General features: G+C 56.6%; 2 protein-coding genes across 3 annotated transcripts in view; one reads left to right on the top strand and one right to left on the bottom strand.

Moving 5' to 3' along the window:
• Positions 1-1,114: 1,114 nt before the first annotated feature.
• KLHDC4 (kelch domain containing 4) lies at positions 1,115-12,647 on the top strand. Its single transcript, XM_078380420.1, has 12 exons — positions 1,115-1,437; positions 1,797-1,888; positions 3,140-3,218; positions 4,292-4,390; positions 5,031-5,167; positions 5,883-5,975; positions 6,702-6,861; positions 8,162-8,231; positions 8,591-8,799; positions 9,082-9,499; positions 11,467-11,622; positions 11,862-12,647. Exons 1-12 carry the CDS (start codon positions 1,333-1,335, stop codon positions 12,029-12,031), a joined length of 1,788 nt encoding a protein of 595 aa, XP_078236546.1. The 5' UTR covers positions 1,115-1,332; the 3' UTR covers positions 12,032-12,647.
• A 2,134-nt stretch (positions 12,648-14,781) lies between these two features.
• Positions 14,782-25,761, bottom strand: part of JPH3 (junctophilin 3) — a 43,940-nt gene continuing 32,960 nt past the window's right edge. Inside the window, exons 3-5 of one of the 2 annotated variants that reach the window (XM_072980925.2) lie at positions 20,704-20,828; positions 18,598-19,517; positions 14,782-16,413 (exon numbers count right to left, since the gene is read on the bottom strand). In XM_072980925.2, coding sequence (XP_072837026.2) covers positions 16,333-16,413; positions 18,598-19,517; positions 20,704-20,828 — 1,126 coding nt within the window. In that variant the 3' untranslated portion in view covers positions 14,782-16,332. Of the gene's footprint in view, positions 16,414-18,597; positions 19,518-20,703; positions 20,829-25,761 lie in introns of those variants that run through there. The other variant, XM_078380419.1, reaches the window with a different exon arrangement.

Raw genomic sequence — 25,761 nt, 5'->3', positions numbered from 1 at the left:
CTCAGAGGGACCTCTCTTCTGTGAGGTCCCGCGGTGCTGATACAGCACAAACCTCCCAGAGGACTGAACACAACCTCTCTGAAATAACAAACTGCGATAACAGGCCCTCCAGCACCAGCGATTGTCCCACGGCCGGCGGGGGTCGGGTCACCCTCTGCGCACGGCAAACCCTGGGGAAAAGAGGGCGCCTGGGCAATTCTGCCCGTCAGCACATTCCCCCAATAGTCCCACCTTTGTGTCTATGAAAGCAACGGAAATCTGGCCCGTCTAGCCGTGCGTAGCGCATCTGGGGCCCCCCTCAGCATCCACCCGCCCCACTGGCTCCCCCCCCCCCCCGACTCAGGCTCAGGAGAGTTGTGGGCCTCCCCACCCTCACCCTGGAGAGAAAGGCATAATGGATGCCCCCCCTCCAATTCAAGGGATCTTAAGCCCCTTTCACGCAAGGGGGCATTGGGCACCCCCAGGAGGGTGGGCTGGGGTGCTCAGCCTTCTGCCCTCCTGGGCACCTGGCCCAGGCCTGAGGGGAGCAGCCCCCGCCCCCGCCCCCCCACTCCTCGGGAGGGCTGCTTCTGACCACCTCCACCCCAGGGCCCCCCCCCCCACGGCACTGTAGCAGGCAGGCAGGCAGGCAGGCAGGCGGGGGGGGGGGCCGCCCGCCTGGTGGCATGGAGGGAACCTGGGGCCCCCTGAGCCAAAGGAGGCCCCGAAGCAGCTGGTCCTGATGGGGGGTCGGTGGGGGAGAAAAAGCCCCTCCTTGGCTTGGGAAGAGCACCCCCTCCTCAGGGAGCCAAAGCAGGAGGCAGCAGCGGGGGGGGGGGTGGATGAGAGAATCTCTGCCGATGCACCTGCTCCCCCCACGACCCCCCCCGCCCGACGTCCAAATCCTGATGGATGGAGGAGACCCACCCCTCCCACCCCTGCCAGCCCAACCAAGGGCGTGGGGGGGTCCTCTCTGCCGCCAAACCCTGGGTTCCCCCGCAGCCTCTGCCGGCTTTGGAGTAGCGACTGGCCTCCGCGCCACCAGGGGGCAGCAGCGCGCAGCCTCAGGAGGCCACCGGGCGCCTCTCCTATTTTTTCCAGTCTCCCCGCCGGAAGTGGCCTTCGCTCGGGCCGCCCCGGAAGGAGGAAGTCCTGGGCAGGTGGGGGCCACGTGGGGGCAGTGTCCGTGCAGCGCCTGGTACCCTCCGCCGCCGAGAGTTCCCCCCCCACCTACCCAACCCTTCCCCGGGATCTTCATTTGTGCGGGGGGGCTTCCCGCGGCAGCCGCCTCCTCCCGAGCTCTCTCTCCCCCCCAACTCTTCAGCCCCCCCCCGGCCTGCCCGAGCCCCCCCGATGGGCAAAAAGGCCAAAAAGGGCCCAAAGGCGAAGCCGAGCGGGGCCGAGAAGGCGGCGGCCAAGCAGGAGCGGAAGGTCTCCAGGCGGTCCCGGAAGGAGGAGGTGAGGGAGGGCAGAGGGGGAGGGGAGGGGAGGGGAGGGGAGGGGAGGGGGGATGGCCCCCCTCGGGCGGGCTCCTCCGTGGCTCCCTGGAGCGGGGGGGGGGGAGAGAGTTGGAGCCTCTCCTGACCAGCCCGCCGAGGGTGGGGAGGCAGGTGCCCAGCAGGGCCGGCCTTGCCTGGTCCCTTGGGGAGGGGGAGGGGGGAGGGTCCCCGAATGACATCCTCCGGTGCGCGCGGGGGGGGGGGAGGGTAAAGGCCTGAGGGTGCAAACAGGGTCATCCTGGCCCCTTTTTGGGTGGGATCTTCCAGAAGAGGCGGGTCGTCCTTTGGTCTCCTAATAAATGGCCTCGTTGTTTGCAGGAAGATTTGGAAGCTCTCATCGCGGAATTCCAGAGTCTGGATGCGAAAAAGACCCAAGTGGTGGAGACCCCGTGCCCGCCTCCCTCGCCCAGGTAAAAAGCCCTGGCAGGCACAGAGGGAGGGGGGGGGGTCCCTCCTTCCCAGGAACAGGGGCTGCTGCTCCCCCTTCCCCAAACTGGCCATCCATGATGGGAGGAAGCATCTTAACTCATTTTTTAAAAAAGAAAGTTGCTATGAGATTTTGTAAATGGCACCTTTTGACGCGTGTCCTCGTTTGGTGCTATTCTAAGTATTTTTATTGTTATCTTGGAGTGTCAGGTTTGACATTTCCCTTCAATTGTGTCGCCACAAATAAAGCAAGTAAACATACATCTTTACGAACAGATCAAGGGTTCTAAAAGCGTTTAGTAGATGCCTTTGTTCCCCTTGATTTATCTGGGCTTGACTCATTATCTGGGGGTTTGGCTCATTGTCATTTTACTTAGCAGTCTATCATAGTTTTGTTACTGTTCTTGTGTAAAACTCTTCTGCGTCAGAGGAGGAGGGGTTTTGCACAGGGACGCGAGCCAAAACGAAGACAGGGTCACAAGGAACAGTACAGATATTAGGTTAGTGAGAGGAGAGGTGGCCTGGCATTGCCAGCGCAGGAGAAGCCCTTTGCCCCAGCCCAGCCCATCTTCATAGTGGGCCCTTGAGGAGGATTCATGAAACAGGTCTCAGTGTACCGATTGGGTCATGTGAGTTGAGCCAGGCCTTCAGGCAGCCGAGCCCAAGAGTGAGGAGAACACCTTCAAGCAACAGTTCTGGATTCAAATCCAGCGAAGCCCTCGGGGGCTGCATTCCAGTAACAGGCCAGGCCAAAGGCAACAGGGGGAGAGCCAAAATTGCCAGTGGTGCCATTTAGCTGAATGCTCTTTTTAATGTTTTATTTATTTATTATTAGGCTTTTACCCCACCCCCCTAGACAACGTCTACTCAGGGCGGCTTACATGCCAGTCATGGAGTCTTGAGGGGAGGCATTTCAGCCTGGGGCCGTTGGGGCCGGAGAAGGCAGGCAGAACTGGGGGGACCTCCCAAATGGCAGCGCTGTGGGTTGTCTCACCCTTCCTCTGGCCTTGCCAGTTAATGCAGCAGCAGCAGCAGAGGACAGGGAGGGGAGGGGCGGCGGCAGAAAAGCAGGCTGAGCAAGCGCAGGAAAGGTTCCCTGGCCTGCAAAGTCATCTGGCTCTTCATGGACCATGTTTGAAAGCAGTCTGTGTCTGTGTGAGTGATTGAGAGAGAGAGAGAAAAAAAACTTTTCTGTGCTTGGCTTTCTGATATTTATCCTTCCTTTCTGTTCCCAGGCTCAACGCTTCCCTCTCTGCGCATCCTGAGAAAGACGAACTAATTCTCTTTGGAGGTGAATATTTCAATGGCCAAAAAGTAAAGTATCTTCCTTTGTTTCTTCTCCCTTTTTGCTACTCCAGCCTCCCCACAACCTGTTGCCCTCCAGAGGGTCAGATCAGAATGCCTGTTATCTCTGGTGCCCCCGTTATCTCCCGGCACCAGCTTAGGGAAGGCTGCCTGACCCCTCCTCTGTTCTTCCCACTTAGAGACTCTGCTTCCTCTTTCTGTTCTCCAGTAATTTCACAGAGACCGAATATTTTTTTTTAATGAGGGGCTGAGGCTATAAATGAATCTGTGTTATTCCTGGACGAAAATAATGGCCTGTCGTTGCCCCTCGCGGGGACAATGTTCCTGCTGCCAGGAGGCAAAGCACTTTCCATTAAGAGGACCAAGAGTGATGGCCTGGCCTTCATCAAAGTTTCAGGAGGTGATCACTTTTGGAGACAGGGCCAGGCGACTGGTTAAGCTTCTCCCATGGTGTGCCTGTGTGTGCGTGCGCACACACAGGCACACATACATCCTTCTGATGAAAGCAAGCCCCTCTTGCATGTTCTTCTGGCAAAGAGAAAGAGGCGGCTCTTTGAAGCAGCCCAGCAGGGGTGTTGGGGGCTGAAGCCAACGAGAGTCGACCTATGGAAAGGAGTGGGACCTGTAAGAAAATTCCAGGGGTTGCTCTTCTGCCGAGTGGCATGAGGAGTGGCAGAAGAGCAGCCTTTTCTCCAGTGTAAGCTTAGTAGGCAAACAGACGTACACGGGTGTGTGGAGAGGGGTGGGAATGCGGAAGAGACCAGCATGGCGGTGGTCTTAATTACAGTGGTCCTTTCATCGTCTCTGGAGGGATGGCCAGGCAGCCTGGTGGCGAAAGTGCCTTCCTGTGTGGGCTTGATGCCTGCGTGACGGGGTTGTTCCTAGTCTGAAAACGTAGGAATTCTGGGTTTTCTTTAACAATGCGTTCACCTCGTGGCCTTTCCCAAGCTTACGGGTGGAAGGGACTGTCTCCTAAGCCAATAAACAAAATGCAGCCCTCATGAGGAAGCCACTCCAGATGGCAAGCCCTCCCTCTCCCTCTCTCTCTCTCTGTTCCCACCCCATCCTTATGACTCCTTTAGACGTTCCTGTACAACGACCTCTTTGTTTACAACATTCGGAAGAACAGTTGGACACAAATCGACATTCCAAACCCGCCTCCCCGGCGCTGTGCTCATCAGGTGAGCTGCTTGGCCCTGTCAGAGACCAGGGGGGCGGCGGGGGGGGGGGGCGGGCTGGGAATCCAGCAGGAGCCAAGAAGGCCCTCTTGCTCTCTCCTAAAATGATCATACAAGGTGACCAATAGAAAGAAGGAGGATTTCCCTGGTCCATGAAATTCTTGCTGCTGTAAGGGGATGTGCCCAGCAGGTGGAGGCTCAGCAAATGGTCCATTTCCCAGCAAGGCTTCCCACAGTAATCCAGCATCCCCCAAACTGGGCGCAGTGGGATGCCTTGGACTACAGTGCCCATAATCCCCAGCTGCTGGTGCTGCCCTACTCTGTCAACTGCACCTGTTCATAGTGGCCTCTTATTTCTGTTAATAGACTATCTACATTATTTGAAAGCAGCAAAGGGGAATCTTTGTTTCTCCTGGGGGGGGGGGGGGGAGAGGTCCCCAGCCTGGATTTTGAGCTCTTTGTACTCTGCCTTCAGGATCCCTGTATCCCAGAAGGTTCCTGATGATCCTGGTGAGGGCCCAGGGGGAACCGGTGGAGCAGCCAAGCTGCAGAAAAAAACACTGAAACCTCTTGTTGTTGTTGTTGTTGTTGTTGCCTCTTTCTGTTTCTCTCTTGCTGCACCCGACCCCTGCTCTCCCCACAGGCTGTCACCCTGGCCCAGGGTGGAGGGCAGCTTTGGATCTTTGGCGGGGAGTTTGCATCACCCGACGGGGAGCAGTTTTATCACTACAGAGACCTGTGGGTTTTACACCTGGCCAGCCGGACCTGGGAGCAGATCAGGTGAAGAAAGTCTTCTGCGGCCCCCGAGCCCCCTTGCAGCCACCCTCCTCTGACACCCTCAGCACCGTGGCTGCTAGAAGGACTCCTGCCCCCCAACCCACCCCCTTGCTGGGGGCGGGGAGCAGAGAGAGGGGCCTCTGGGGAGCACCATGGCACTGGTTCGCCTTTTGCCCCAAAGCATCCTTGAAGCACCCCGGAGGCTCCAGCTGCAGCCTCTTTTCAGAAGAGCAAGTGCCGAAGGTCACTGAGGTTCTCCTGGAGCAGAGGCAGGATTTTGCAGATGTCTGTTCTGGGTCAGGGATCCTCTGTGCACTTCGGCCGCCCTCTGATGGTCGATGGACCAAAGGCCTGACGGGCTTTCGGCATTTGAGCGTGGAGCATGTGGACCTCCACGGTGGCAAGATATTTATGTGAAATTTATCCACAGGGTTTTTTTCCCGGCTTTAAAAAAGCTTCCTTTGTGCCCCTCCCTTTGGGGGTTTGTCTTCTTGATAAGATTAAGGGGTCGGGATGGAGGGAGTGGAGACAGGGAGCCGTGGCCTCCCGAGAGAGCAGACCTGTGCCAACTGGCAGGAAAGAGGGAGCCACAGGCGGGAGAGGTTTGGGCGTAGCTGAGCTGGTTGTGCCCCCAAATGGGACAGAGCAGGAGCTGGGAAGGAGGGGGCTCCTGCCGCCCATTTGCCCCTTGGACGCCATCAGTCTGTGTTTCTCCCAGGGCCTCCGGTGCTCCCTCGGGCCGGAGCGGGCATCGCATGGTGGCCTGCAAGAGGCAGCTCATCATCTTTGGTGGATTCCATGAAAGTGCCAGGTTGGTTTGTCGCGTGTGCTTCGTGTGTCCTAGACTGTCGGGCTTTGCCGTGAAAGGGAGGCTCGGTGGTTTGGCTGAGCCCCAGCTCTGGCCTGTGGCCCCCAAGAGCGCCTCCGAGGCGCCCTGGCCCTCCGGCTGAAAGACGCGTGGAGAGTTCATCAGGGGCCGCTGGGCCTGCCTCACTGGCAGACCCCAGGATTCCCCCCCCCCCCCAATTTCCTGTGTCTTCCATCATTAGGGATCCAGGACGCTGGAGCACACGGGCAGCCTGCTTAGGGAAGGGTGAGCGGCTGCCTTCCAGGCTGCTGGCCGTGGTGCTGAATGTGTCGTGTCCCGGTCCCCGCGCGCTCCTGTCAGTTGTCCTGGAGGGTTCTGGTGGCCCAAGAGAGTCCCAGGGCCTGAGGTGCCTGTCCCTTGGGTGGCGCGCCTAGCTTTGGATAAGGAAGGATGGATCCTGAACACCATGGACCCATTTCGTCCTGGGAATTTGTGACAGGAGCCCAAGCGGGTTCCCGTGTTCAGAGGCCCAGGGTTCTCAGCGGACGTCCTCCAGGCAGGAAGCAGCAGGCAGGGGCTCCTCTTTCCGTTGCATCTCCACCATGCGGGCCTGCCCAGAACAGCTGAGTGAGTGGGGTGGCCGCCGATCCAGCCAAGCGACCCATAAATGTCTTGTCCACTTTTGACCCAATAACCGGGCATTTATTGTGTGTATCTTGTTCCAAGCAGAGATTATGTCTACTACAGCGACGTTTATGCCTTCAGTCTGGACACATTTGCCTGGACCAAGCTGACTCCCTCCGGGATGGGCCCCGCTCCACGATCTGGTTGCCACTTGGCTACCACCCCAGAAGGCAACATTGTTGTCTACGGAGGATACTCTAAGCAGGTGCCACTTCATCATCATCATCATCATCATCATCATCATCATCATCATCATCATCATTATTATTATTATTATTATTATTATTATTATTATTATTATTATTATTATTATTATTATTATTATTATTATTATTATTATTATTATTATTTTGCTGCGGCTTCTCCCTCCCTGTGAGGCTGGATGTCTTTTGAGGGTGGGGGACAGCAGTGTGCTTGCAAGGGCTCACTCACCTGGCCAGTATTCCCTTTCGGCTATGGTCACTTGGAGCTGTGTCTGGGCAAGGAGGGGAGGGGGGAGGGCCCCCCAATGGCCGTGGAGCCCTTCCTTCCTTCCTTCCTTCCTTCCTTCCTTCCTTCCTTCCTTCCTTCCTTCCTTCCTTCCTTCCTTCCTTCCTTCCTTCCTTCCTTCCTTCCTTCCTTCCTTCCTTCCTTCCTTCCTTCCTTCCTTCCTTTGATTGGGCTGTAGCAGCACATGCTGAAAAATCAGCGGGAGGAGAATGAAGGAGCCCGGTGCCCCCCACACAAACTCCTTTGGTACCCTGGGCAAGGAAAGAAGGCCAGCCAAGTGGGGGCTCTGCCCAGTTTCGAGTCCACAGTTTCCTGCTTTGATTTTCCTCTCCCTCCAATTTCCCCCTGTGCTCTCCCCTCCTGGCTTTCCCTCATTAATTTGTTCTTGGTTCACTGGGCAGGATCTGTTGTAGTTTCCGCTTGGATTTCCAAGAGCGTGCCCCTGTGTGTACACACACCGACTTTGAATGCAAGAGATTGGGTTTCTGCCTTTGGGGCGAGGATCCGTGCTCCCGCCAACCCCCCTTCCCGCACCCGCCTCCGTTGGCCTCTGATCCACAAGGTGGCTTGGCTTTTCTGTTGTTCTTCCTGCCAACTCTGAGGGTCACTTGACTCTGAGAGGAAAGAGCGACCCCTTGCCTTTCCTTCCTTTCTGGTGCCTCTTCTCTTCTGGCAGGGCGAAGGGTTTGCATTTCAGCACACACATCCCTCTCCCTAGCCAAGCCCGGCTCCTCCTTTTCCATCGTGTTCCATGTGGATTGCGACCCCCCCCCCCACTCCTAGAGGTGGACACGCCTGCCAGGCCGGGGGGGGGGGGCTCATCTAGGAAAGTGGGAAGATGTTCACGGAGGTGAAATGTGTGTGGAATTTGTCAGCATGTGACAAATCTGTGAGAATGCCTGATCGGTGACATTTCACAGGTCTGCCCTTTTCTGCCCTTCAGGTAGAAGGCAACAACTTGGGCTTGGAAGTCTTTTTTTAGGTTTTAGAAGTATGTGGCCTCCTTTGTTTTGCAGCGAGTTAAGAAGGATGTTGACAAAGGCACCCTCCACACTGACATGTTCCTGCTCCAGGCCCCAAGCACAGGTGAGCAGCAGGCGCCAGGCGTGCCTCCTCTCCCTAAACAGGGAAGCTGACCTACAACAGGTTAGAGTGTCATTCTGGCACCTTGGGCCACTCATGTGAGATATTTGGCGTCTGGTCCCTTCTGGCATCCTTCGGCTGCTCAGCAGATGGGAGGGGAGCGGCTGGAGGGGTGGAAAACTCTGCCTTTGAGGGCAGGGTGAGGGTGGTGGTGGAGGAGGAGGAGGGGGGGGGGACAAGGTTTCAAAGCAGGATGAAAGCATTGGGGGTGGGTGGGAACTTCATGCAGGTGTAAGACGTGTGCCCCTCCGCTGAGCTTGGGGCCTCCCCAGCCATCAAGAGATCTCTCGTATGTTTTCCAGGCAAGTGGACGTGGTCTCGCATCAACCCTTCTGGTGTGAAGCCGAGCCCCAGGTCCGGCTTCTCCGTCACGCTGGGGCCCAGCGGCCGGTCCGTCCTGTTTGGTGGGGTACACGACGAGGAGGAGGAGGAGTGCCTCGAAGGAGACTTCTACAACGACCTTTACTTCTACGATCTGGCCAAAAGCCGTTGGTTTCCCAGCCTATTAAAGGTGGTACGCCCCTCCCCCTTTCACCTGCTTTGGCAGCCCTTTGACCCGTCCACCCTCCGTCCGTCTCCCCGTCTGGGGGTGGGGGTTGTTGGGCAGGGCCTTCAACAACACCTGGGCGGGCCGAGGGCCACCCTCCCCACCGTGGCTGGGTGCGACCGCGAGGATTCCTTCCCCCTTGACGTAGGGCTGAGGCCTGGGAGGTGTTGCAGCCCAGGGCCACCGAGGGGGCAGAGTGGCGCCCCTCCCCAGCTGACAGCGGTGTCTCTCCCTCCAAACCCCCAGGGCCCAAAGTCTGAGAGGAAGAGGAGGAGGCGAGGCCCTGCAGCCGAGGACCCCCACGCTGAGTGGGGAGCAGCAGGGCAGGCTCCCCCCCAGAGTCCTGCGGAGATTGTAAAGGAGGTGGTGGCCGAGGACGGGACCATCATGGTCGTGAAGCAGATGGTCTCGGCCCCTGAGGTGTGGCCTCAGGCAAAGTCTGGCTCGGAGGACGAAGAGGACGGGGCGGGGGGGGAGGAGCCTCCTGGGCCGCCGGTGGAGCCCTCCCCACGCTCGAACGCCATGCTGGCCACAAAGCACGGGGTGCTGTACCTCTACGGGGGCATGTTTGAAGTGGGCGACCGCCAGTTCACCCTCAACGACCTCTATGCCCTCGACCTCCACAAGATGGACGGCTGGAAGGTTCTTGTGGAAATGGATCCGAGTAAGTTGGTCCTGCCTACCTCCTTCCCCTCAGGCTGCCTTCCGTTCTGCTTTCTCTCCCAGAATACTCTTCAGCCAGCATGTCCTCCAAACAAAACAAAAACCCAACGTTCTCAACTTGTGGCAGTTGCACAACCTCTAGTTAGGTGGAGAAATCAACAGCCTTTGTGTTTCATTTCTTTAAAAAAGAAGCCAGGTTGTTAGTCCTTACGGCTAGAAAGAAGCTGGGAAGCCTGCAGATGCCAGAAGCCTTTGGGGGCGAGCAGAAGTTCTGTGCAAAAACCCGCTTGGTTCTCCCCCCCCCCTTTTCTGGAGGGCTGCATAACTGCTTGTTTTTGTCACACAGAATTGGTGGTTCTTGAGCTCTCCCGAGAGGAGCAACACCGTGGGGAGGAGGCTGCGGGGTTCCTGGCACGTGGGCTTTTAGAAAAACGAGCATAGATGGCAGCGAGTCTCCCTTTCCAGAAGACTCGCTGTGCTGCCTGAGACCCAGGAGCCGGAGAAAAGCCCAGGTGCTTCAACTCCTAGACGCTGGCGGTCTTCGCTGCTGCGGAAACGTCAAGGGAGAGAGCGAGAGCTCTTTCCTGCCGCCGCTTGGTGTGGCTGCCAACCTTTGGCTCAGCCGTTCCTCTCGCTCGCTCGCTCGCTCGCTCGCGTCAGACGCGTTCCTCGAAACCTGGGCTCTGAGGACAGCCGCTTATAATTCTATCCTGCGACTGATGCAGGCTGGGGAGTAAAGCCTATTTAGGATGACACGGAGACAAGGGGCGGCCGTGCTGCCTGGCGCCTCTTTTTCTTCTTCTTTGGGCCGTGAATAGCAGTGAAGGTGCCACATGCGCAGACACATGCCCTAATTTTGGCCTTGCTTAATCCCTGGGAAGACCTTTTTTCCAGGCCCTTTAAGCTGCCTGGCCTCCTGTGTGCGTGTCTCAGTCTCAAAGTCTTAGCCTTAATCACAGCAGAGTCACCCGAGAGGTGCCGAATAACCTTTGTTCCTTGTTCCCTTCTCTTGGAAGGGGAAGACTCTAACTCCCTGACCTTCCATCCAGGTCATTTGCCTGCGTTGTAGAGGAAGTGGGTGGGAGAGCATCCTAATAAGGATGCGGGGGAGGGGATATCCTCTTAATGCTGTCCCAGCCCTGGCCTCTCCCCCAGAAAGAGCCTCCTCCAAGCTCTGGAGGAGGGCTTAGGGGTGCCGCTGAGTGGGGGGGGGAGGGTTGGAGAGCCTGGCAGATTCTACACCAGCTTTTTAAAAACTGATGGGAGCCACTCAGATGCCCTCAGGGGTTGTGTTATAACATGCTGTTGCCCCTCCAGCGTTCTTGGGGTTGGGAGAAGACCCTCTCTTTTTTTGGATGGTTCTGTGCCCAGAGTTCCTCCCACTAGAGGGTGAGCGAACAAGGTGCCATCCCAAAAGGGAGCTTTTTCCCACTCCTGGTATTGTTTCTGGCTCTTTATGTGGCTCATGGGGGGAGGGGCTTCTGACTGTCCTGGGACACACACACACACACACACACACACACACACACACACACACACACACACACACACACACACACACACACACACACACACACACACACACACACACACACACACACACACACACACACACACACACACACACACACACACACACACACACACACACACACACACACACACACACACACACAAAAAACCCACCCCCACCCCATGAATGTCGTTGTTTTCTGCCTCCCTGATATCCCCTTTAGGGGACATGTCAGCAGGCAACCCCTGGAATGGCGCGTGTCCTCCTTGGGGGGCGGAGGAGGCCTGGGCCATCCTCTCCCTAAAAGCAAACACACACACACATGCCCCGCCTTGGTTTAGAAGCACTGCTTTTGTCAAGCCAGGCCCAGAAGAGGTTCCTTCCTGGGCATCATGTTCTTAGTGGGACCCTGCTGTTCATTTCTTGCTCTCTTTGCTTTCCAATGCCTGTGGCAGAAACACAGGAATGGCTGGAAGAATCGGAGTCTGAGGAAGAGGGAGCCGTGGAAGGGGCTGAAGGGGGAGAGGAGGAGGAGGAGGAGGAGGAGGAGGAGGAGGAAGAAGACGACGAAGAGGCCTCAGACAATGAGGAGAGTGAAGAGAAAGAGGAAGGTACTTGCTGAGCCAAATGGCCGGGGAAAGAGTTATGCCTTCACGCTCGGGGCTTTTGGAAGCGCTGGCAAACTTTCTCCCTGCAACTCAATAAGTTTTCCTTAAATGTATTTATTTTATTTATTTAACTTGTATGCGGCCCATTCTACCCAAAGGTCTCTGGGCGGCTTCCAGCAATTGGGTTTGGGAAAGGTTAAAGGCCAAGGAACCTGACCTCTCTCTCTCGTTCTCACTCTCAGAAGGCCACCCTGCCGTGCAGCCCGAGGAGAAGTACCCGGACTACCTCTCCCGGACAGAGCAATACTGGGTGAAGCTGGCCCGCCAGAACCTGGGCCCGGGGGCCAAGGAGAAGACGGCAGTGAAAGTGGGACACGCCATGGCGAAGGCCTTCCACGCAGAGCTGGCCTAGCCGGGACTCTTCCTGCCATGAGAAGCATGCGGTGGGCGGAGTGATTGTGACGGGAGGGTGGGCACGCCGAGGACTGGAGACTTTCCCTTCCTGTTTGGGCCTCGCAAAGACCAGGGGATGGCCCAGGGCCTGACCTGCCAGAGAGAAGTCCTGGCTGAAGCACAGCCTTGGCCAAGAGGGGCAAGTGGTGCGAAGGGTATTCCACGGGGCGGGGGGGGGGCTTCCTGCCTGGGGAGGAGCAGATCCTGGCCATGCTGTAGTCCCCCCCCCCCGCTGCACTGGAGTCACTCCAGCTTTTCTTGGCAGCTGATGCTTTGAGGTGGGTTAGCATCCACTTATGGGTGGGATGTGTGTGTGTGTCAGGGGGCAGACAGAGGTTTGAGCTGGGCCTGTGGCAACGCATGGGCAAGGGGCAGCTGGGGGCCTCCCCGCACACCTCCCCAACCGTCTTGGCCTAAGAAAGCTCAGTGGTTCTCGTCGAGAGCTGGTTAAGGTTCAAGAAGGTCTTGCGTCCAAGAATGTTCGGCCGCTTCCCTTTCCCTGCCCTGGTCATCCACCCGGGAACCCTGGACGTCCCGTTTTGAAACATGTAGAAATAAAAGTTGTTCTGCCAGTGGGTAGTTGTCTCCTGAATGGGAAACCTTTCACTCAGAGTGTGGCAAGTTCTCCAATGTTGCTCTGTGGAGATCAAGCACGCCAGCCTCAAGACTTTCGTTTGTCTCCCTCGGAATGCGTTCCTCTAGCGGATTTAGCGTTTAGCGTGGCAAACATGCAGACTAGATTTTCCCTAAGCTCTCATTCTGACCTCTTCAAGTTAACAAAAAAGAGGGTGGGGCAGCTGCTGATGGATTCATAGCATAAAGATCTTATGAGAGGCATTGGAGATGCCTCGGGTTCAAAGCCCTTGCCTGAGGGAAGCCCCCCCCCCCTCCGGGAGAAACAGGACGTTTCGAGTGCCATCCCGTGCAGATAGATATAAGCTTAGCTCGTAGACCCCTGAGCTGTGCCCAGCTGCAAGGCTTCCATCTGTGGTTTTTGAACTGATTTTGACCTGTTACCTAGACTAAGCTTACTTCGGTGTAGGTCAAGTGGCTCCTGCAGAAAACCCACTCTGGTCCTCTGTCTGTGAGCACAAGTGCAGGGGTTGGAGCATTGCATCTTTGGGGGGGGGGTGTCAAGGGTTTTGTCCCCTAGCCACTGTGCAGCAACCACACTGGCTGAAGTGGTCCTCTGAGTTTCTGTAACTTTCCTAGATTTTGTTACAAAAGGGGAAGAGAGGAACCGTGCCAGTTCCTGCAGCTCTTGGACAAACAGCTCCCTCGTTCATTGGCATTGTTTGCCTGTTTTGGAAATCCTGGCGTTGGGGGGGGGGGTCTCTGGCCTGTCTGGTTTGGGAACGTCTCCCCTTACAGGGGCAGGTTCTCTGCTGTCTGTCCAGCCAGCTCCAGGGGCCGCTTCGTGTTGTCCTCTTCTTGCGCCAGAGCAGGTTCTGGGGAAAGTGGCACCACCTCCTTCCAGCCACAGCTGCAGAACCAAACTGCCGATGGGAGTGTTCCTGCTTGTGTTGTCTCCGAGTGCAACATCTCCTCTGGGACCATTTGGTCTGCCTCGCAGGGTTCTTGTGAGGATAAGGAGGAAAGGAGCAGAGTGGTACACGCTGCCATAAATTTCCTGACAGAGACAGGATGGTAGTGTAATTTTAAAATGATAAAGAACAGTGTCTATTAATCCTGCTGGTGGGTCGTGATCTTCCCAAGGTGAGACCTGTGAGGGATCGTAGCCCACCCCAGCCCTCTTACACAAAATCTCATGGATCAGATTAGGTAGTTCAGGATGCGGAGGGGGGCGCACAGGGGGGAGCAGAGCGCTGCCCAAAGGAGCCCTGTGCCTCAATATCCTCCGCTCTGGAAATCTGCTTGCCGCCAGGGCAGCCCAAATGGCCCTCTTGCTGCTGGAACCCCCCACGGCCACTCCTGGGATCCCGCCACAGGTGCCGCCCTCCAGCAGGCACCCCGAGGGCACGTGCTGGCTGACGACTGCCTTGCAGGCTCTCTGCTTGCGGCCCGTGGCCTGAGCGGATGGCAACTCAAGCGCTATGTGTTCCTTCACTTTGTTGAGTCCTTTGTGCCACTGCTTGCTTCCATCACCTGTTCCAACAGCCTCCTTACCTGTTTCATGTCCAATGGATGTCTCAAGGAGCGGGAAGGGCCAGCATCCGTGTGTGTATATATATATGTTGGGGGCCCACAATCTACTGGACCTCTCCTTTGAAATTAATTATACTTTTACACATGTCCTTGTGCTGATAGTGGCAACTGTCCCTTGAACCCATCAGCCACCACCCTGGGCTAGGAAAAGGGTTTCTGCAGCTCCTCCGCCCTGGAGCTTCTCTGCTTGCGAGCGCCTTGCCTGCCATCTGTGGGCCCAACGGGGTCAGGTGTCCTATTTTTTTTGCACCTCCTGGAGGCTCATGCAAATGGACCCTCTTTTTTTTTTGCTTTTTTTTTTTTAAACAACAGCATCTTGCAATGGAGCACAGCATCTAGAAGGAGGCCTGACGCCGCCAGAACACAAGCCTAAACAGCTTCATTCCCGTAAAGTTGGTTTTGTAACAACTGGACTGAGCGAGTGTCGTGCTCTTGGTGGGGCAAGGATGGCTCGGACCAGGGGTTCTGCAGCTTTAATGAGCCAAGGGTGACCAGACGGATTAGACCCCCCAAAAAGAGAAAGAAGGAAAGAAAGAAGGCAGGCATCTTACAAAGATGTTTTGAACCATACCAAAATTAAGTGATACACAGAAGAGGAAAACAAACAAAATATAAAAAGAGCATTACGTACTCAGAGGCTGCTGTTGTCAATGATGTTTTGTTTTTGTTTGTTTTTTGTACAGGGATATGTTGGAAGCTGGAATATACATCCTGCAGACAAAGTGCAAAAATACTACATGCTCAGAGGCCAAGCATGACACCTGGAAGTGGCCGATGGCAAGATGGAACGGGGTCCCCCATCCCGCCTGATTCCTCACCTGTGGCAGAAGGCCACACACATACCCCTCCTCTGCCAGGGCAGCTCCTGAAGCAAACCTCCCAAGAAATGGTGCCCAGCAGGGGCAGGGGGTGCCCACAGTCCAGGGGGCAAGGGGGAGGAGGGACAGGGTTCAGGATGGAAGACGGTGTGTAAAATTCTTTGCCCCCTTGAGGCGCTCCCTGCTCCCAGGACCTGGTAGAGGCTTTGGAGCCCGGTTTGTCACTAGAAGAAATGCATGTCACGGAGAACTTTGGTCCTCTTTAAAAAATCTGACTGGGTCAAGTTTTAATCATGCCAAGAAGGATGGATGTGAGCATTTTAATAAGCAAAGGGAGGGAGCTGTAACTTTCTGGAAACAAGCACAGGATTTTACCTGTACCTGCCATCTTACAATAGGATGATATGTGCAACTGTGTGCTGTTGGTTTCTTGGTGTATGTTAATTTAAAAGCATTGCTTTGGGACAGGAAGTTGAAGAGCTGAATTGTGCTCCTCTTTTTCAGGAGTCTCTACCCGGGGGGAGGGGAGGACAAGAAAAGCAAATGCTTAAGACTTTTCTTTTAGCTCAAACTTACAAAAAAAAATCAAAATGTTTTGGGCAGAATGAATTTTGTTTCTGTAAAAATCTCTTAGTGGAAACTGACTTGATTTCCATCTTCCTCTTTTTTCTGGATGGAATGGAAGAAGCAACCAGTTAACCAAAATCACATTCTTGGCAAAAAACCTCCGAGGACTTTCCCACCAAGCATCCCAAATCATGCAGAGGCTGGGCGTGACCCCGTGGCCGGGGTCTTGCCTGGGAGCCTGTCTGAGGCAGGGCAGGCCTTCCACGCCGCTGGGCCGTGGCAGGGCAGCTCCGCCTGCGTGGTCCATTCCCCCCTGCTTCCCAGAACCGTGCAGCTCGCATGGAACCACTTGCCACCCTGACGGACGTTTCCTGATGAGGAGCCGTTCCCATCCAGCCTGGCCCTGGGCGGATGGGAGCGCTGTTACCATTCTGCCATGCCACACAGCATAAGTGTTATACAAGCAAAGAATTTTGGCTAAAATCCAAAAACATTACCCAGAGGGGGGGGGGAAAGGCAAACTGTGAGTGATGCTCAATCTGTTGTTGTTCTTCTGTGAAAAGACTCGGAAGTTGTTGCAGGACAGTTCAGAAAAACCAGATTGTTCCCCTTCTACTTTTTGCTCTCTGTTGTCCACTTCATTATCCCCCATTCGTACGTCTTATTTTTTATGAATCTGTTTAATTTTTGCAAACAAGACAGTCTTAAGTTAGATGAAAAAGTTAATAAACAAAATGGCAACGCCAATGTTTAACAAGATCACCATGACGACCAGGATGGGAGCCGAGCCCTGCAGGAAGAAAAGAGAGAAAGGGATAAGCCAACAGCAGGGAAAGGCCAGCTCGAGGGGACAGGCTGAGCAGGAGGGGAGCGGAGACCAGAGCAGAGAGCCTTCTGAGGCTACTTTGCCAGCTAGCATGGGATCGAACTCTGCCTGACCCAATGCCCCTCATTAGAAGCTGAGCCCCATGGGTGTTGCAGAAGGTACGATTTGGGCAGACCTTCATCTCTGCGCAGTCGGGCATCCAAAAATTGGCATTGTTTACTGCCAGGTGACCAACCGCAGACCAAGCCAGTTCATTTGCCAATGGTGGGGTTGCTGCAGGAGGCTCCTACTGTGGCAAGGAGCTGATTCTGAGCATATATATGTAAGAGAGTTCCCTTTGGGGGCTTTCGGCAGCTTGGCCCCCAGCTCAGCAAGAGGGACAACTCAAAAGTCCCGCCATCCGTGCCCACAAGGCCCGGGCTCCTCCAGCCTTTGAAATCCTGCCAGCTGTAGATTGCCATCAGCGTCTGTGAGCATCAGATCTTTCAGCCATCCAGATGTTTTGGCCTGTCCACACCTGGCCAGCAACCCCCATCCCTGCAAGGGAGACAGTGGCCCTATCTGGAGGGCCAAAGGTTTCCCCCTGCTCTGAGATAACCTGCCACCAGAACTGAGAGCTCTCTGTGTCTCATCCACTTCCGGGTGCTGGTGACTCGAACCAGCCTGTTAAGCTGTCTCTGGAAAGGAGGCTCTGTCACAGCCCAAGGCGGGGGGTGGATGCAGGGGTGGGGAGGCTTTGGCGTCCTGGGAGGCCTGGGAACTGGGCTGTTGCAAAGCCAGGAAGGCAAAGGCCGTGACTGAGCTGCCCAGAGGGCAGGGGAGGGCAGGGGAGGGGAGGGCCAGCTCACCCCACCCCACCCCACCCCAGTCACTGGCCACCCTGCCCTTGGTTTTGGCTGGCTAGTTCTGTATAAGCACCTTTCCAGGCCGGTCCACGAGCTGTTAAGCAGGCATGTGGACTTCAGCCTAACCCAGGTGGGTGGTTTGAGCTCTGCCACCCCAAGTACAGGGGGTGAATTCTATAAACCCTGCCATTATCTTCTTAAAAGGTCAAAAAGATATAAGTTACACTGACAAAGCATAGTTGAAATTTGCCTCTTTAAAGCATCCTCATCTCCTCCTCCCTTGTATCCTCCCATTTTGCAGAAACAAGAAGTTAAAATCATCCTTCAATGCAGAGGTGTGGCCTTGCTGGGACCTGGGGTTGCGGTCTCTGAGGTCTGTGGTACCTGTTGCCACTACCTGCTGACTGTGAAGAGCAGATGTTGGAAAACGGCAGGCTGAAGCCAGAGCCAGGCAGGGAAAGAATACTAATGACATGACCAGAACCTTCACCCTGCGCAGTCCTTTCTCTCGCTCTCGGTCTGGAGCTCCCCTCCCACAACCCTGATTTGGTGCAATGGGGAAAAGCAGTCCAGGAACTGAGGCCATGAGACCAAAGCAAGCGATAATGACCTCAGCCCTTTTGAAGCTAATTAAAGCTATCCTGCACAAAAAACACTGTTGTTTGCAGAAGCTTGGGTTCTTTGCAATTAAATTTTTCTGAATCTGGACAACCTTAATTTTCAGCCTTGAGGTCTTGCATCCTCACTCGGTGGGAGGATTTCACATCTGACTTCACAAAGTAGAATACAAAGGGCTGACGTCTCTTGCTCAGCCTGAAAGCAGGCCGGTAGGATAGGCATCCTAGTCTCTGTGGCCTGGCCTTATGCTTAGGGGAGCATTACATAAATGAATGCAAGTTGTATGTCTAGGCAGCTTATCCTCCCACTTCCTGGACTCTGGAACCTGGCCAGGGATCTCGAGCTGCACCTTTTGACAGAAGGGCTCCTTCAAAAATACCGGCACCCAAACAATAAGATGACTATTTTGGGGGGTCCCAGAGCTTACAAACTGATGGACATTGCCTGCTAATGAACCGGCACAAGGTTCCATCCCTCTGAGGGCTGCCAGGATGTGCAAGAGAGCACCTTTCTCCCCCCCCCCCCCCGCTTCTTCTACCTGGTTAGAGGGAGGCGGGCTGACCAGGTGCGCCACGACGGGAGCCGTTCCCGGCGAAAGGGGTCGGGCCCAGAGACCCTGCCCTCCCCGCTCTAACCCCGGCAGGAGCCCCCCCCTCCGCCGCCGCCAACGCCGCCCCCCTCTTACCGCGCCGGCCTTCAGCTCGTCGCCGTCCTCCTCCTCCTCTCCCGCGGCGGCGGCGGCGGCGTCCAGGGCCACCGGCGAGGACCTCTGGGGCGGGGAGCAGGTGAGGTCCCAGCGCAAGAGCTGCCGCCCCCCCTCGCCGCCCCGCTCGGCCAGCCTCAGGCTCTCCAGCTTCTGCACCGCCGGCTCGGCCGCCGAGCCCGCCCGGGGGCGCTCCCCCTTGGCCCGCAGCCGCTGGACCCCGAAGTCCTCGGCCAGGCTCCGGCCGGGCCCCGCTCGCGGGTAGGGGGGTCTCTTGGCGGAGGGGGGCGCCGCCTCGTGGGCGTAAGGCTCCACCCGCGTGAGGGGCTTCATCTCCATCTCGTAGGTGCTCAGCTTCTCCTCGTCCAGCTCCAGCAGGCGGCTGCTCCCGGGCGCGTGCGGATGATGGGCGCGCGGGTGGTGAGTCCAGGCGGCCGGGCCCGGAGGGTCGGCCCAGCGCTCCCGCGGCTTGTGGTGGTGGTTGGCGGCGGGCTTGGGGCCGCCGCTCCGGAGGGGGGGTCCTCCTCCTCCTCCTCCCCGGGGGTCCTCGCGCGAGGCCCCTCCCTTCCCCCCGGGGGGGTCGCCGGCCCAGCTGTTGGGCCGCGGGTAGTCCCTGGCGCGCCCCTCCAGCAGCAGCATCTGGATCTCGCCGCCCCGCTCCTCGTCCAGGCAGAGCTGGCGGCAGAAGGGGGCGCCCTTGCCCCGGCCACCGCCGCCGAGGGGCGGCGAGGCCGAGGGGCTGGCGGGGAAGCTCTGCAGGGGACTGTCGTCGGGGGTCAGGTCCGAGGGGGTCGTCCCTTTCCGGTACAGCTCCGGGCTCTCCTGCTGGAGGGGCGTCCCCGTCGAGAGGACCTCGATCTCGTCGCTGGAATTCTGCCGCTTGGGCCGCTGGCACTCCAGCCCTGCAGGGAGGAAGAGGAAGAGGAAGGAAGGGGAGCGGGGCGAGGGGCGAGGGGCGAGGGGGGGAAAGAGAGAAACGCTCGTGAGGAAGGCAGAGGAAAAGGGATGCCCTTGCGGAGGGAGGGAGGGAGGGGCCCCCTGCGGAGAGGGCCCAGCTGGGAGAGTTGGTTCCGCCTGAACCCAAAGCTGCCTCCAGAGACCGCCATGGGGGGGGGGGGGGCGCAAAAGAGACACGGGGGCGGGCGGCTGACCGGAGCCTCCAAGTCAGCCTGTCCGAAGAGATCCTTTAGGAATTCCCTGAAGAGGTTTCGTATGTGTGTGTTGCAAATGCAGTTTTTTTCCTGGCGAACAGTCCTTGAAAACTAGGAAAAGCTGAAGGCAGCAGGAAAAGAGGAAGACCAAAGAGGAGATGGTTGACTTCCTAAAGGAAACCACAGCCTAGCATTGGCAGGACCTGAACAAGACCGTTAAAGACTGGACTTTTTGGAAATGAGTAAATCATGGGGTCCCCATAAGTCAGAGGCGACCTGACAGCACAGCAACCACCAACCACAACAGCAACAATCCTCGAAAAAGAACGCTTTGATCTTATTTACCAAGAAATAAACTCAAGCCCTAAATCTAAGAAATGCTCTGGAGCGCACAGTCTTCTCAGCTACATCCACCCATGGGTGGGTGTAGCTGAGAGAACGAAACCTGGGCTGGGCTGGTATGTGGGGGGGGGGGCTGTGGTGGTGATGGTGGGGGCAGTCTGGGGGGGGGAAGGCTCTGAAGGGATCAGAAGCAAAATGAGTCATCACCAGCCAGATCCCCAGTTCCTGGGAGTAAGGGAGATGCGTAACGTCTAATTTAAACCAATTAAAGGGGGAAAGCGGTTCACGAAAACCTTCTAATGAGGGCAGAAGGCAAGCAAAGAGGGTGCCTGTGAAAGGCACACACATGGATTCTTGTGCGGCTCCATGGCTGCAGCTTCTCCTGCCAGACCTCTTTGGGGTTTGGTCCTGCTCAGAAAAAGAGGGACACAGACACACGCACGCACAGAGAGAGAGAGAGAGAGAGAGAGAGAGAGAGAGAGAGAGAGACGTGGCTTCACCCTGCTAAGTCCCAGCGCAGGGGCCTAAAATCCACAGTGGTGGTGACCCCATGGATGGGGGGGGAGAGGGTCCCACACTGGAGATTTGCACCCACCGTTCTCCCTGTGCTGGAAGGAAGGGGAAAACTCTTTGGCAGTGATGCGGGCGATCCGAGCTTCCTCCTGCGCCTTCTGGGCTGCTTTCACGGCTGCGTCTGCCTTCGCCCGGGAATGGGACGTCCTGCAAGAGAGGCGGAGGGTTGGTCAAAAGTCTGCACAGTCCTCCGTGGCCTTTTGACCTTCTCTAGGAACAAGCACCAGTGTGGCACCTCAGATAGCAAGCGAGCGACTCAAGCAGGATCTGTCTCCACCAGGGAGGAAAAAGGAGGCGACAAAACAGGCAACCCCCCACGAGAGGCTGAGGCCGGCGAGAGAGAAACCCCCCCCCCCGTGTTCAAGCCAAAGTTGAGAGAACAAAGATTGACTGAAAACCAGGATGCCCCACAAAGGCCGATCCCCGGGGGGGGGGGATGTTCCAGCAAGAAAGATGAAGGCGATCCATGTATGTGGCCCCACTGCAAGAAGCTGGAGCAGCCCCAATAAATGCATTTAATCTGTTTAGCATTTGCATAGTACATTTGCTGTAAAAGCACTTCAGGTCTGCTTACTTCCATAGGCTGAGCTTTCTTTCGTTCATCTCCTGAACTCCCCTGTTAATGGTTTGGTTTTATTTTCATGGTGAAGCAGGTTTGCTGACGCAGCACTTACACGCAGGGTCTGATTGCTTTTCCCCTGTTTTGTAGCCCTGATGTCTCTGTGGAAGAAGCCACCTCTAAGGGAAGGAAGCCCCCCCACCTTCCTGCCTGGATCTACGGAGGGGGAGGGACAGAAAAAGCGGCCCCTGAGGGGGGGGGAGTGCACCACAGGAAGACTTCTGGCTGGCCGGAGGGAGCCCTGCGGCCACAGACAGGTCCCGGGGCAGCTGCCCGTTTGAGGCAGAGAGAGAAATCCCTGCTCGGTATCAAATCCTGCTCCAGCCAGGAGCTCCACAGCTCTCCCAGCGGTCGCTTTCTGGTGGGCCAGAGGAATCTGGGGAAGACGCTTCTCACAAACAAAGGCTCCCACCACCTCTTTGCCGGCTGCTGCTCCACGGGCTGGACTGCTGCCAACAGATGCCACACAGGGTGACAGGAGGCAGCCCTCCTCAGCCCCAAATCTAGGGGACGAGAAAGGCCAAGGGGGCTTTCACCGATGTTTCTGGCTCCGCTGAGCCCCCCCCCCGTCCATCCTGGCCCTTCCCACAATGCAGCGTCTGCTGGAGTGGACCGTTTCAGAGCCCCATTGCAGGGGGGGTGTTTGCTAATTCTCAACCCCCTCGCACTCAAGACGGCTGACCACATCCCTACACCAAGGCTCAGCACCCCTTCCCCTCCATCACACGAAATCCAAGTCTGGAACTGCAGCTACCACTTTGTGCCCAGAAACACAGAGTTCACAAGTCTGAGGGTGTGCTTGCTAAGTAGTTCTTAATGAAGCAGTCTCACCCCCTTGGGAAATGTAAATTAGAGGGAGTTGCTAAGAATTTACTGACTCAAAAGGGGTGAGAGCAACAGTGAACAGACCACGAAATCACAAAATACAGAAAACTCACAGAGCTGGAGTATTTCAGTCATGTAATGGGGGGGATTAGGAGAGTTACCCATTGCTACAGCGGCAGTCCTTGAGATAGCTTAGACCCAAACACTGAACCCCGAGACTCCAGGCCATCTCTCCCAGCGGTTTCATGCACAGTCAAACACAAACACACACACACACACAGAGAGAGAGAGAGAGAGAGAGAGAGAGAGAGAGAAAGCACCACCTTCTGAGTTCTCTCCTCCAAGAAAGACCAGGTCCCATCCCAGAGAGGCAGCCCGGAAGGTTACCAAGTCTGATGGTCTCAAAAGAGGTCCAGCAGGAGCCAACAGGGACACGATCCCCCTGGTCCAGCTCCCGGCATAGGTCATCCACCAAGGCAACCAAAGCCGTTGCCATCCCATAACTAAGCCTGAAACCAGACTGAAATGGATCTAGATAATCCCTCCAAATTTAGGCCTGCCCTGGGGACGCCCAGTCCCTGGGAGGACAGGAGGGGCCGTAGGCAGAAGCCGGAGCCCCTTTTTGGTTGGGCCCCATGTCAGCCGGAAGTGCCCAGGACCTCCTCCTGGATGTACGTATAACATAGGCGAGAGATCCAGCCCTTTGTCCTGTTTGAAAATGCTACACAGCACAGGGAAGGCACGGGGTCCCACGTCCCCTTCTTTTTCAAAGCTTTCTCACTTCCATGCTGGCGGTCTTCGCAGACCAGCCGAGAGCAGGTAGCGCAGGAGCCCAGAAAGGCACTCAGGGGCCACGAGCTGCCTTCTGCTTCAGAGGTGAGGAAGGCGCAGCCTCCCTGGTGTTACAGGACCAGATTTCCCCCCATCCGTCCTAGCCGGCAGGGATGGCCGATGAGGGGAGATGCTAGGAGCGGCACTCCAGCAACATCTGGAGCAGCAGACTGCACTCACCCCTGGTTTAGTCAGCCAGGTCATGGAGGGCCTCCTCCTCCTCCTCCTCCTCCTCCTCCTCCTGGCCACAGAGACCCATCCTGGCCCCCCACCGAGACCCCTTCCACTGCCCCGGCACCGCCTTGAGGACTCCCCAGTGTCATCGTTTGGCCTGAGGCTTGGAAGGCTGTGGGAAGCAGCTCTCGGCCAGCCAGCCGGCCGGCCGGCCCTCATGGGGAGGACTCCCAAAGCTTCGAAGGGCCTCTTTCAGCCCCAGATCCCAGGGCACCACAGGAGGGAGCGGCTGTCCCCGTGCAGCGGAGAGCCCTTCCCTGACAGAAGGCTCCTTGGCCAAGACTCTTTTCCCTCCAGAGCAGCCTTCCCTGACTTGGCAGCGGAGTGTAGGCTCTGGCAACGCTAAGCCGCCTTTTGCTCGGGGATCTGGCTGGTTTCAGGGAAACCTCTTTCTCTCTCGAGTCAATCTGCAGGCAGGTAAGGTTTTCAAGTCCTCTCCCTCTTTTGGGGGGGGGGCAGAGCAGAGCAGAGCAGGGCAGGCAGGGCAGGGCAGGGCAGGGCAGGGGGGTCAGGTTTTTCTTTCTACTGCAGACACACTAGGAGAGGAGAGGCAGATCCTTCCCCACCCACAGGAGGGGTGTCAGGCAAAAGGCCAACCGAGGAACCTTCTTGCTCTGACATAGTTGTTGGCGATGTGCAGAGTGTGTGTGTGTGCATGCATGCACACATGCCTATTAGGGGCATTTTATCCTGCAGTTTGAAACTATACAGTCCAGACTCATCAGTTATCTTTGAGAGTTTTGTAACCCCTTTAAGAATAATGGATTTATTTTAATAGAATTCGTGTCCAGGAAAGTCCAGAGTAAAGTAAGCTGCTCATCTTAAAGGTGCCACAAGATTCCTTTCCTGTTGTGCCAAACAGGCCAAACTGGCTGCCTCTTGGAATATTTCCTGAAATGCCAGCCTCCCCCCCCCCCCTCGCTCGCTCCCTCTGTCTCAGGTTCTGTCTCGAGAGCAGCTTGAGCTCTTTCTGGCTCCGGCTGGAGAAGGCAAGCGGGCAGAGAGGGAGGGAGGGGGGACTGCATTATTCATGGCCACTGCAGACGCCCCAGCTTCTCTCTGCAGCTTTAAGTGGGAGTCGACAGTGGCTGCTGAAGGAAGAGGCAAATGTTGAAGCCTTTGGCACCTGTACTTCGTGAGCCCCCCCCCCCCAGGTGATGGATCTTCTCCTGCTTGGGGACAGGTCACCCAAAAGTTGCTTGCCATACATGGCATTTCTTAGGAAACCAGCAGCTGTTGGAAGAATGGGTTTAAGGGAACCCTCTCCTTCTGAGATCCTTTCCAGGGCTTCAAAAATTACCTCTTCCAAAATTTCACAACTCCCAGAATTCCCCAGTGAGCGTAGCTGACAGATGATCGAAGTCATGGTCCCAAAAATACCCTTCCCAGCTCCAGCCCTTACCCTGGACTCCACAGAGCAGCCGCTCCTGCACAGCCACAAGAGAAGGAAGAGATGGTTCCACCCTCTAGGAACAAGCACAAACCCTTCAGATGTTCACATGGGTCAGGCTGCATGGCATGGAGCTCATGGGGTACATGGAGTGGAACAGAGGAAAAGGGACAGGGGCCATCACAAAATCTCAGGCAGTGGCAGAAACCTTTCCTGGCTCAACAGTATCCCAATCAGACAATCAGCACAGATTAACAAGGGCACAGAAGTCAGAGCTGTGGCCCTGCAGCCTTGCTCCCAGAGAAACCGCAACAGCTGGCCCTTTGGGGCACAATGGGCCAGCCAGGCATCTGACCACAGCTGTCATCAGCCTTCCCTGGTCTGCGCCCGGGCACTTGGCTTATGCCTTCCACCTCGCCAGGCTGTCCTCTGCGCAGAAAGAAACGCCACCCCCGACTTATGAAGGCAGTAATCCAATACTGTACCAGGACTGGCAAATGAACTATCAGCCACAGCAATTAGCACTCCTAGAAGGGTTTCAAAATTAACCTGCTCACCCTCACAGACGGGCCTGGCTCCCCGGTTAACTCTGTGCTCTCCTCTGCCTGGTCACTGGAAGGGGCCCCTGAGCCAGGAAAGGGAAAGCAGCAAATGCAAGCTCTTGTGGGGGGCAATAGGATGCCGACGAAAACACCGGCTCCCGACACCTTATGACAAAGGTGGGCAAGGGTGGGCAACGAATAGCAAGCAGCAGAGGTTGGCTTTGGAGGTGCCCGTGGATGCGCCAGCTGTGGCCTCACAGAGACGGGTTGCAAGGGACTGTGCAGTGGGGCTGGCAAAACCAGAGATGGCTCTTGTTTTAAATGGAGGGCTGCTCCTTCCAGGTCATCCTGTCCCCGTGCCCTCTTTTGAGGAATATCTCACAGGCCACCCGTCGTCAGAGGCAAGGAAGGTGATCGATCCCTTCACAGAACTGGCTGCTCTTCGATGTCGTCGGGCCAGGAGGCTCTAAAAGCCGAATGGAGGCCTTCAGGGAGGAAAAGTCAAGGCAGAGCGCCCAATGGGGCAATCATCAACCCCTCAGAGGGGCTCCCGTGTACGGCCGGCCGTGGCAGGCAGGGCATGCCAAGGTTTTGGAAGGGGGGAGGCCTCCCACCACAAAGGGGAGGTGTGGATGGGAA

This window comes from Pogona vitticeps, chromosome 10, assembly GCF_051106095.1.
Source record: "Pogona vitticeps strain Pit_001003342236 chromosome 10, PviZW2.1, whole genome shotgun sequence".
NCBI lineage: Eukaryota > Metazoa > Chordata > Lepidosauria > Squamata > Agamidae > Pogona > Pogona vitticeps.
This window is presented reverse-complemented; position numbering and strand designations above follow the sequence as displayed.